At 44.2% G+C, this 12,036-nt stretch overlaps 1 protein-coding gene across 2 annotated transcripts in view; it reads right to left on the reverse strand.

Moving 5' to 3' along the window:
• LOC149341642 (ras-specific guanine nucleotide-releasing factor 2-like) overlaps positions 1–12,036 on the reverse strand; it is a 303,695-nt gene continuing 291,659 nt past the window's right edge. Inside the window, exons 28-30 of one of the 2 annotated variants that reach the window (XM_089543766.1) lie at positions 9,147–9,215; positions 8,418–8,673; positions 1–8,251 (exon numbers count right to left, since the gene is read on the reverse strand). In XM_089543766.1, the coding sequence (XP_089399892.1) occupies positions 8,515–8,673; positions 9,147–9,215 (228 nt within the window). In that variant the 3' untranslated portion in view covers positions 1–8,251; positions 8,418–8,514. Of the gene's footprint in view, positions 8,255–8,417; positions 8,674–9,146; positions 9,216–12,036 lie in introns of both variants that reach the window. The other variant, XM_089543765.1, reaches the window with a different exon arrangement.

Consider the following 12,036-nt stretch of genomic DNA (forward strand, 5'->3'; position numbering starts at 1 on the left):
TGAAGTAAAGTAGTTTTACTTTTCAAGGCGTGACTTGACTGTGGCATGTACAATCATGGAGAGAATAGGAGAGTACAATGAACAGTGTGCACTCCATTATGTATGTTCACTTAGGGGCTGAAGACAGGATAGATGCGTCAGGTTTTAGCGTTTGAAGTAAAAGAAAAAGTAATCGAGAAAGAAGTGATCGAAATACACTGAACAGTAGTTTGACTAATATTGGTGTGATTGTCACAGGACAACAACAAAACTTGTGCTAGGAAAATTCATCGAGGACTAATTGAATGGAATGTACAGGAGGGTGGTTATGGTACAAGTTTGCTGAACAGCTGCATTGATATCCAAGCGCAGGCGTAAAGTGCTATTGTTACGGCTTGTCTGTAAAACTAGTTGCATGTGGCAGCCACAGACTTTGATTGGATGCTAACAGTGTCTAATGATGGCTGCTCCTGTCAATGACCTGGTAGAAGACCAAATGTAGCCAAATATTTTGTTCTAGTGCTATAGAAAATTGATCACAATGTATCTGTTTTGGGGAGAACGAAAATGAAAATACGAAAGTCTGACTTCTGTTTCACAAATTGGTGGTTTTATTAATGCAGTTTGGTGTGAAGTAAAATAAGCTTTCTGTCCTTGCTGAAACTTTGGTGTCTGTATGGTGGCATGTCTTTGCTATGCAGACCTTGTGGAGGCAGAAGGTATAATAAGTGGGTTTTGTACTGAGGTGGGCATGCCGTGACACTTGTATATCAACACACTTAACTGTGAGGTGATTTTTTTTTTTGTTGTTGCAAGTGAAAGACACAGACTGTAGGGAAAAAAGACAGATTGGTACGGGTATTACCAGAGCATGTCAAACACTTACAGTCAAGTATCAAAATGGTGCACCGAAACCAGGCTGCCAAAGTAACATAAGGGGAAGCAGGTCATGGCAATAAATGCTAGAAAGAGGTAAAAGTGCTCTTGATGGCGATCAATAGGGGAAAATGAAAGAGAAGATGACAACAACATGAAAATTTAGGTACATTCTTGAGATGTGCAAAGGCTGTTCAACCACCACTTGCAAGTAGGTACACATGCCAACGACGTACACATAAAAGAAGGCGGTGGGAAACACAAGTGTTTATTCTTGCTCAAAAAACACGCTTTGGAAAAGGGGCACGCCTTGATGAGGGCATCAAAAGGGGTCACGGAGAAGGGAAAAAGCATCTGCTGCTTGATCGCGTTCGTTAGTTGTAGTCTGTCTACATTTTATGTTACACTGCAGCTCACTTGTGTCCCCGTGTCTGCGTGTATGTAGTGCTTTTGTGTGGTGCCTTCTCTTTCCCCTCGTCTGGCTCCCTGTGTTTTAATATATATATTTTTTCCTCCTTGGAGTGTTGGAGGAGGAGAAGAAAAAGACAGAAAGCTCCCTCCTTGAAACCCGCCATTTTTGTCCTGCGGGCAGCGTCTACAGCTATGGCCGATAGGCCTAGTCGGGTTGTGAGCTTTTCAAAGTGTCCTACCTACATGAGTATCGCAACGGTCACACAAGGGTGAATGAGGTGGTGTTCTGCGAGGAGACTTACGATACAATAGTATTCCTGTTCTCTCTCTCTTCTCTCTTTCTTTTTTTTTTTTTCAGTGTTAACTAAAAATGCTGCATTTTGGCATGGTGCATGTAGCTCACTAGCGGGCATTTAGGCGAATGGGTGAAAGGGAAAGGCTGTACATATGTGAGCTGTACAGCTGCTCTTGCTCCTTCATTGTGTGCCATTCTGACTTTAGTCTGCCCCACTTGTGTGTTATGGCAAAAGTGTGCCCATAATGGGGAGACCTGGTCACCGGATGACAGCTTCCTTGACTTTCTTGATATGCTTTCATAGAAACACCTGGCAATGAGGAAACCAAATTGTGCAGTATTCTGTGGGCAGCTTTCTGCATGAAGTTAATGGCGTAGGCATATACAAATGTTGCTGAATGCAACTTTCACGGTGCTTGAACCAGTAACTTGGCTGACTTAATTTTCTAGGGTTTCTGCAAATTATTTCTCATTGAAAATTTGTTTAGTGTTGAATTATTTAAATAGAGAGTTTCTTCTCAGAGCGTTTGCAATTGTTGCACGCAGGTGGACTCAAAAACCAAAAATAACTACAGGAAAAGGAGAATATGGTTGATTTGTGTTTCCAGTATCTGTGAAGAAAATGCATGATTTTGAAGCAAGTGGCAGCTAGAGGATTTAAATAAAACCTCTGACATCATATTGGCCATTGCCACGGTACGCGCAACCGCTGTCAATATCAGCATGCGCGGGTGCCCGCGAGTACAGGCTCATGCGACATGTTGTGCTTCTTTCTCTTTCATTTGGATCCCACCACAAACACTTTCAAGATGAACGGGTCTTGATACTGTCGGAATTTTTGCTTTAAAGGGGCTCTGAAATGCCTTCTGAGGAGGGCATGTCAACTCGCTCAATCACCGCATTGTGTTGTCATGCACACCTGAGCCAAATAATACACTTCTACATGCAGCAGAGAACCCTCAGCCACGCGTGAAAGTTGGTGAGCCCTTTCCGGTGACTTTTTCATGCTCGCAACCTCCTTCATTGCACGCTGCTGTGCATACCAGTTCAGAGATGACTATTGGTTAGATTTTTTCAAATATCAGGCAGCTACCATGGCTGTGGCCAGTAAACCGCGTAGCTCCGGCAGGTCAACAGAAAGTGACGAGAGGCGAGGGAACGGCGTGAAGACCCTTAAATTCAAATCTTGACTACGGATAACTCAGGTTCTACAGAGCGCGTTAAAAAATTCTTGCTGGAGAATATTCGTGAGGTGGCATCGTTTAACATCCCAGGCATACTGCAACTGCATAGAGCCCCTTTCAGAGTCCCTTTAAGTTTTCTTATTTGCTTACTTTGTGCACTCATGCGCATTCATTTTGAATTGGGCATTGAAAACTACTGATGCAAATGGGTTAGTTGATGCCTTTGTGTGCCAGAGTTCATGAAGCAAAACTTGTGCTTTCCTGTACTTCAGATGAGCTGTTACTTGTTCGAAGCTTTGTGCGTGCTATGTTGCAATAATGCCGAAGTAGCCATCAGCTATGAACATGCAAATATCGAAGAACTGAAATTGTAATGGCACAAGGTAAAGTGAGAGAGAAAGAAATATAATATACAGAAGATTTTACAACATGCTAGCACATCAGTAAGGTAAAATTATGGTGTCTTTTTTGATATTTCTCTTGTAGTCAACACATGTCCAAAGCTATAAACACACTATAGGCTTTGCAGCTAGGAGCAGTTTCATTACATCAACACACATGGCAAACAGCAGAGGGTATGACGCGAACGCTGCTTGGGAGATCCATATTTGTTTGCGTCAAGATTTACGAGGTGGTGCTACAACAATGCTCCTGCCTCCAGTGACGCTGCATGTTCCCAAGACCTCTTTCGCGCTCCTTGCAGGAAAGCGAAGCTGGTGGGTTGCGCTACAAGTAGATCTCGCCTGTGCAATCCGTGCGTTCTGCTTGCATTACTTGCATATACAAGTAATGCCACGCACGTAGCTTGGCATATAGGATATGTTTAGCTACACAAAATGAAACTATATCTTTTTTGGAATCTTCTTTTTCTAGTGCTTTTCTGCTCTGCCAGTTGAAATACATTTCATTAGGAATTAATCTCTGCCAGGTAAGTTCATCCTCCAAGGAACAGCTGGTGCATCAACTGTTGTTGCTATTAACCAGTAACAGTACTTGATCATGGAGAGTTGAACTTGCTTATCCTGATAATGCGTGCACAAAAACAATTTGAGTAACCGCCACTTTCGCAGCAATATTTCATTTTCAACTCCGGTGAGTATTAACACGAGTAATGCTCTTATAACGACATTATCAGTTCTGATATGGTGCCGACCACACACTCTTTAGTGTGCTAATGTTTGGTTATAACACTTTGCCCACAACAGTAACGCATGTTAACAAAAATTTCAGAAACCCTCGACGGCAAATATGAGAAGCTTAACCGCACTCTTAACAGATCTAGCTTGACTATTACTGACTACACCCAGCGAGCGTTTGCTGAAACTAGACTTTGGTAACGCTGCATAACATTTCAGTGCTTCTCTAAAGGCACCATTTGCCGCTGTAGTAATGTGGCAACCAATTTATGTTTCAACAATGTGACTTAAGGATTCTCAAGTTTGTGGTTGAGCAATGCGAAAGAAAAGGTGGATAGTAAATGTGCAAGTTTCTATATATACAGGGACATCCAAATATAGCAACAGACGATGTCACATGCATTCTGCAAAGTTGCATTTTGAGGAAATGTTTCAAGGTTTGGACATACTCGCCTCTGGCGGAAAAAAGAGACTCGCTTTCAGCTTCTGAGAAACTTCAGAAGCAGTGAAACAGGAGTAAAGTAACGATGAGGACAACAGTCTTGTGCAATATATACATGTATCAGAGCCTTTTAACCTCATGGCAGCAGGGAGGCTGCCATCATCAACAGTATAGTATCTCTCTCGTATTCGTACTCCATTTAAATGATATCTGAGACATTGCAAGTGCCAAGTGGTGCGACCCTGGCTTAGTACCCAGACCCACTTCAGTCATGATGCTTACATCATCAGAGATCAGATGCTATGTATATATATATATTTTTTTGCATTTGTAGAACACCACGCTGTTCGTGTTTGAAAACAAAAAGAGAGTGAGAGAAATCTCTTGAGAAAGGGGTTCAGATGTTCAAATTTTAGCTGTGACTGGTGCCCTAGCTGGGTCACACTGCTTTGGTACCCGATCCTGCTTCGATGCAGACGCAGTTTTGAGCTAGCTTCCGTTCTCATCTCTGTAGTTGAAGGCTCGGGCATCATCTAAGCTTTGGGGTAACCTATGGAAAGCGTAGCCTTTTGAGCGCTGTACCGTAGCAGCTCACTGGGTCACATAGAGAGCCGCTGAGTTTGCGCTTTGTGGTGCAGTGCAACACCACGGATGGGCGGCGGCTGTGTGGACGCTTATACCACTTTGATTTATGCCCTATCGTTGTGAAGGTGTGAGAATCTGTGTATGTGAGAGTTTGTATGTGTGTGTGTGTGTGTGTGTGTGCTTGTGGTAGCCTTTCTTTCCTTTTTCATGGTACTGAGAAGTATCGTGAGCCTTAGCCGTGGGGAAAAAAATACGAAAATGGAGCACCACACTTGGAGGACACAGTGTAGTGCGAAGCTCTGCTTTTCTGCTACAACCTTTGCTTCGTATGCCCGCTTTACATTCTGCTCTGGCTTCTTCGCCCGAAACAAAGCCTGCGCTTCATCTCTGGATGGGCTCGCGAAGGTTATATCCCGTTGCGCTTGAATGTAGTCTTGTGTCATTAACAACCAACGATAGATATCTTGCAGTGTACGGAGAAATTCACGTTGTCGGAAAAGGTTGGGAGCAATAGCTATGGCTGCGTGGAGGCCTCACTAATTTTCCTCGCTGGGGGTGCTTCTTTAACGCCTTTGCTGATAGCCTGGGAGCCCGGGTAAACAAAGCAGTGGTGCTTTCACAGGAGGACACACCAAAGATGCACTGCTTCACGTGCCAACACGCATATATACTTTGCAAGATTCTTCAACAAACAACAGGTTTATGTATATATCATGTATGTTTCTGCATGTACTTTTAACTTCTGAGTTGCCCAGAATGTCATTTGCCTCAGTGCGACATGCTGTAAATGCAGACGGCAAGGTACTATATAATGCTTACGTGGCACGCTGCTTTGGTTCCACAACATGGAGAATAACATGAGTGTGGGGCTTACACATTACATTGAGAATACCATGATAAACTAGAAGTGAGCCAGGCAGCTCAGCTTGTTTTCCCTCTATCATGACTGCATGTCTCCGCACAAAGACTGCTTTGATTGTAAAGGAGTTCTTCAGCTGTGAACAGTGTTTTTGAGGTGCTAGTGCTAAATATTGGTTTTGCTATCTTCTGGAACGTGTGAGTTCAATGCAGTGCATTCGTGCGATATAGTTGGTGGTTGCAGACTGTTGAGTTAATTCTGAAGCACTAACATGCAAAACCTTATATTTTTTGTTTTGCTGCAACATTTCTTGCGCATTATTTTTCGAATATTTCTGAATATTGCCGATTTCTTACTGAAACTTTTTTTTTTCCCTTTTTGCTTTACGGAGAGCCTTCTGCGCTGAAGCTAGAGTGCTAGAACAGTTCATGTCTATTAATACTGTTCCGCCGCAGCAAAAATGAAGAAATGATGACACATAACTTAAAATGCCCCAAGCGTTCGTTTAGGATAAAAGTTTCAATAACATTGAGAGTAGGGCTTTTTGGTTTATATTTCTTAGCTGTTCTGCAACAAAAGACAAAGAACAAAGGACGAAATGAACACACACAACAATCTCAACCTCCGCCCTTGTCTTTTGTTGTGGTACAGCTAACAAAAGTTTGCGATCTGTGAAATTCGAGGGGCAATAGGAACAGCTGATTCATGTCAAATGGTACATGGGCATTTTTCAGGAATATGACCCTCTTTCACTTGATTAACTAAAAATTTTCTTCCCAGCTCTGTTTTACCCTCAAAATGTTCGCAAACAACATCTAAAACTTTGATTTTACCTAGCACTATAAGCTTAATAATATGCTCTCAGTCAAGATGCTGTAGAATTTGTTTGTTAATGCAGAAATATTTTGTGCTAACTTATTAATTGAATCAAGCTGGCCGTCATACCTTGCTGATGTGTAGCATATTCCATCTAGCTGTGCACATTATCACTCTTTACTGACTCAAGAAGTTAGTGTTCTCTATGTTGATATTTATAATCTTTAGGCATTTAAAACATTTTTCAACAATTTATCTTGCAGCATTAGGATAGCGTCGTGCGTGTGCATGTGTTGTGGGCTTACTGAGCCAAAAACATGCTGCTGTAACCTCGGTTGAGCTTTTTTGTGGTTATCTGCGCTTATTACATGTGAAAAGATTTGTAGAATTATGGCATGGAACATTTCCTTGTGGCCATTATGCTATGTGCCTCCAGATCAGGTGTTTGTCCATGAAATTCCTGCTGCCTACCTCTCTTTATCAGACTCCCCATACTTTCATACAAGGTGGTTGGTGTGAAATGCACCAGGCTTTAAGAACTGAACACAATTCTTGGTCTTGGTTTAAAGCATCAAATCACAAAAGACAGGTTAGTTATGTACACAACTTAGGTTTAGCTTTTTTCCAAACAGGTATGGGTATTGGAAAAAAAAAAGATGCGAGAAGTCTGATGCAGTTTCTTAGACTGTTCTTTTGCTGAGGAATGCACTCACTGCACTCACAAACACATTCACAAAGAAACATTTGCTGCCTGAATTTTTCATATAAACCTGGCAGGCTTCAGAGTGCATGCACTTTTCCGTGTCAGTTTAGGGATTGCTTCAGATTGGTGATATCGGTATCACTATAGTGCTGCGACTGTTTATTTTCTGTTTTTTTTTTTGACGCTGTGCATTTTCTGCGGTATTGTTTTCCACAAGATTTCATCTGCAAAAAACAATGAGTATCTGTCATTAATGCATGGTGCATTTCGTGGTGCCTGTGCTCTTCATCAATCACTAGCATATGCAGCTTATGCTGATGCAGATCTTGAAGTGACAGCTGCAGCTGTGTGACTTATGTTGTATTTTCTAGAGCTTTCAAAAATAGCATCTACAACTGATTGTGCCCCTTTGCAGCGAGCAACTAACCAGCTTCTACTTAGGAATTATTTAACTGCGACTTATTTAGCAGGAACTTATTTTAAAAGGGCAGCAATCACAAATGTTCTTTGTGAGTGGCGACCTTCCCAAGCAGCAGCCAATTGATGCTGAAAATTGAACTCCATTGTTCACATGGTTGGTGTCATACTGACGTGCATGCCTTCTGGAGTGGGTCAACTGTGTGCACGGTAGGTCGTGCGAGAAAGCGTAGTCACACTTGTGCTTCAAAGCGCACAAGAGAGAAGGGCGTATGTGAGATTCCAAGCAGAGGAGGATGAAGGAGTTGACAGATATGTGCAGTGTCGTTACATGTACTGGGTCCACGCAGTTGCGACTGGTCACGCACTGCTTTCTCGTGGGTGTCGGAATCGTCTTGGATTGCATCTTTCTCTCTCTCCAGGGGGTAGGGCAGTGTCAGGCTTGCTTCTGGAAGGAGGCACGTGGATCTCGACTGGTGCAGATTTCGGGCGGTGTGCGAAGTCTGTTGGCTCCACTGACCAAACCCCTGTGGGCAGTCTCGCCTGTGCTGCTGCGTACAAAACAAAAAAGGCCATACCTTTATCAGCATAGATATGCAGTGTCGTTGCACATGGGCTGCATGTAATGATGGCAAAATAAGTTTAATTAAGTACTCTGCCCTATCGTTGAGCACTCAATAGTAGTATTAAGTTGAGAATGTGCGTCAGCCTTACCAGTGCGCCTGCCGGGAGCAGTCCTGCTCGGGGTGCACGGCAGCGCCTGTGGGGATTGGGGAATGTGTGGTGGGTCCCAGGGGGTGGAGGGGAGTGCTCACGAGGATGATGTGGTGGCAGGGGCATAGGACGGGGCGAACGGGGGCGCCGTGACCTTTGTGCCAAGCCGGGACAATCGCGGCTCCAGGCACAGGCTCAGCCGATACAGTTCTTCATCAGGCATCAGCCGCCCCGGGTCCAGCAGGTAATTAAACACCTGTGGGGATGGCCATTCTTCATTTTTCCAGTTGCAAAGCACAGCTAGGAAGTAGAATGACGCTTTTGAGTTCAGGCTTTTCTCCTCTTTTGCCTTGCTACAACAGCAACGGGTGAATTTGGTACAAGTCGGATACATATACTTCACGCTGATGCTTTCGAAGCACCATTCAACTCTCTCTAGGTGCTTTGATAATGTGCACATTATGGTGACTAAAAAAAAAAAAGGAAGGCTGAGGGGCTTACAGAACGATGTTTGATTTAGGGAAGTTGGAAAAGGTGGACAAATAGTATGCTAGGATAAGCAAAAGGATTGAATGCTGAGATGAACAAAAGGATTTAAAAATAAAATGTCCCAGCAGTGAAATTAACTGATGAGTTGCAGCTTTCAATTGGGCTAATATGTCAAAACTTTTGTAGACGCCCCTTTCACATTCTTGCCCCATGCACTTTGTCACTGAAAAGCAAGCTTACCTTCGGAATCATCTCAATCTTGTACGGAGTCTGCTGGAAATGGCGAATCTCCCGGATCACATGAGCAATCTGCAAGCAGTCGATTTTGTCAGTGGTCGTACAATGAAAACAGCAGAGGTGAAACACCGAGAGAACCAAATTAAGAGCTCAGTCTTTCTTGGATTTGTTGCCTACCAAAAAAATAATAATCGTATGTACCTAACACCAAGGCACGTGTACAGTAGCATGCAGTCACACTTGTATGTTCCAATGGGATGCTAAACTGCTTCGTTGTTTATTTGTTTCTTGAGCTTCCAGGCTCTCTCTTTTTGAAGTGGTTAGAATACTGAAAGCTACGAGGGCACTCCCGACGGGGGTATGCAGGAGGCAAAGGGTTGGATCTCCAGTGTTGCCGGGCACCCTCGGATTTTCAATAGGTATAAGCTGTCCTCTGGTCTGGTGATTGGCTTCTCTCACTGGTGAAATGCTACGGAAAATTAGTCTGACTCCGCCGTGAGCAAACAAAACCCATTAGCCATTGTGCCCTGTAGTCAAAGTGCTCTTATAGTATTAAAATTGTTACCATCGCCGTCACCCCCTGACAAGGCATGCACAATGCTTCCGGTGGGGTTGTTGCTGCTCTCATATGAAATAGCACATATCCATTGTGGGAAACAGGGGAGGGTTCCTGAAAGCATGGTGTAAAAACTCGTATTTCTATCAAAATGTAATTTGGAAGTAGCAAAACGATGCCAAGAACTTTGAAAGAAATCGGGAAGAACCACCACATGCTTGGCCAGACACATCTGACACCATGCTGCACTTTTTATTTTCTTGGTATTGACTTTGTGCTCGTAAATGTACCGTTTTCTGTCAGAAGAAAGTTAGGAGTCGGTGGTGTGCTATTTTTATGATGATATGAACAGCAGACTGTAAGTGCTACTAAGGATGGCGAGAGTAAAAAGGAAAAACTAAGACAAAAGCTTAGGGATTGTGCAGCTGCCCATAGCAGTTTCCTGAATATGAAATCCACAGCAAAGGTGGATAACCCTGGAATGAAGAGAAGCCTAGTGCAGGCTGTGCTACTCAGCCCTCAGTGCACTTCTTAATTGTTAGCTGTGCGTTCAGGACGCAACGCAGTTTAATTTTTTTTCTCCATATGCTAGCGGATGGTGGCAGTGAGGAGGCAGTCGAGCTAACTTCTAAGTGCTGCAGTTATAATGAACGCTCTCTCATTACGGACGGTGGTGATGCACTTTCAAAATATATATTAAGGATATGGCACTACGTTTCGGAACCAATGAACGACCATGGCCGCACCACTCTGTTGGAGTGAACGAGAAGGCACCGTAAACTCGTCCCTGCCGTCCAAAAACACATGCTTCTCACAAGCACGGAGACGGAAGAGCGCCTCCCAGGCCCCGTGACACTGCTGTGAAAAGAAATTGGCGGCCCATAAAAGCAATAAACAAGGCGAAATTGACACTATATATAATAGCCGGCCCAGTACATGCCGACAGGCTACAAGGCGTTAAAGGTCAATTAGTGTGTTGTGTTGGGCAAAGCGCCTTAAAGGGACACTGAGGAGAGCTCTATTAATATTTTTTTTATAGCAAAATCCGATAGTTCGGCATTTCATGGCTTTGTTGCCACTTGGCCGGCAGCGAAAGATGCATTTATTTCTAAGAAATTTGGATTCGAAGTTGAAAAAGTTTTTCCCGCCGCTCTGATTCAAACTTGGGATTCTCCTATGACGACACAGGACTAAGTGACGTGAAACATGACGTGCACATGACGTAACGCAGACTCCGTGATTTCTGGCGTCCAGCAGTGCGGCCCAGCAGCAGCCGAAAAGAAAGCTACTGCCGGCCGCACGTTGAAGGCATCTATTGGCTATTGCGGCCGTCGCTTCGTTTACGTTTGCACCGGCGTTTTGCCAGCGTTACAATGGATCCCGTTCTCGAAGTCGTCAACAAAGTTCTCGCAAATAGACACCTTTAGCATACCGTGTACCTTGTTACCGTTAGAGGAATACAGGGAGCCCCCATATCGCTGTGAGCAGGCGCTGATTGGCCCCGGCGCTGCAGGAGCGCGCGTAGCTGTCGGGTACGTGGCGCTATCTGGCGACGTCAAGGAGATTTGCGCATGCATTTGCATGGCCGGGCTAGAGGGGTGACGCGTGCTAAAGAGCGCGCGCGTCACCCCTCTAGCCCGGCCATGGCATTTGCTGCGCCTCAGTGATTCGTGGCTTCTCATGTCCTAGTGTTGCTAGAACTATTGGTTCTAGCAACACTGTTTTGTCCTATGACGTCATGAAGCTTGTACTTGCGAGTTTGGCCTGTGGCGGCGATACCTGTATTTTGGTTCTTGCTCTTTTCTATGTTACAAGAGCTTTGTTGTCAGTATGAATGGCGTTTTTGTAATCAGGAGCTGGTATTCTGTCGATGCAAGTCAACTTCAATTTCTCCTCAGTGTCCCTTTAAATTGAGGTAGAAGTGGAGTGGATGTGAGACAAAGGCATCGTTGAAAGCAAAACTACTGCGCACCTTCAGTGATTAACTAATGGCAACAACTTGAGAAGTTTGAATACCAGTCATGTGGTATGCCTCCTGGCCCAGCCGGTCGCATGTCATTCGTCGCCTGCACAATCTCCTTTCCTTCTTCGCTGCTACCGCTCACAGGAAATTGTATTTTTCCCGCAGGAACTCAATCTACACTCTCCGAGCATTCAGAGAAAGTTCGAATTATCGTCCTGTGTGACCGATTTCCCTATTAAATCGAATGAAACGTCCCGGCTGCCGCCTTTTTCTTTCTTTTTTGTAAGCTCGCCTCCAAAAAGAGGAGGAGTCAGCCAAAGCGTGGAGTTCCGTTCAGCCAATTGCATGGCGGCTTCGCTTTCGCTTTTATTTTT

Source organism: Amblyomma mixtum, chromosome 5, assembly GCF_055824585.1.
Source record: "Amblyomma mixtum isolate Tamu chromosome 5, ASM5582458v1, whole genome shotgun sequence".
Taxonomy (NCBI): domain Eukaryota; kingdom Metazoa; phylum Arthropoda; class Arachnida; order Ixodida; family Ixodidae; genus Amblyomma; species Amblyomma mixtum.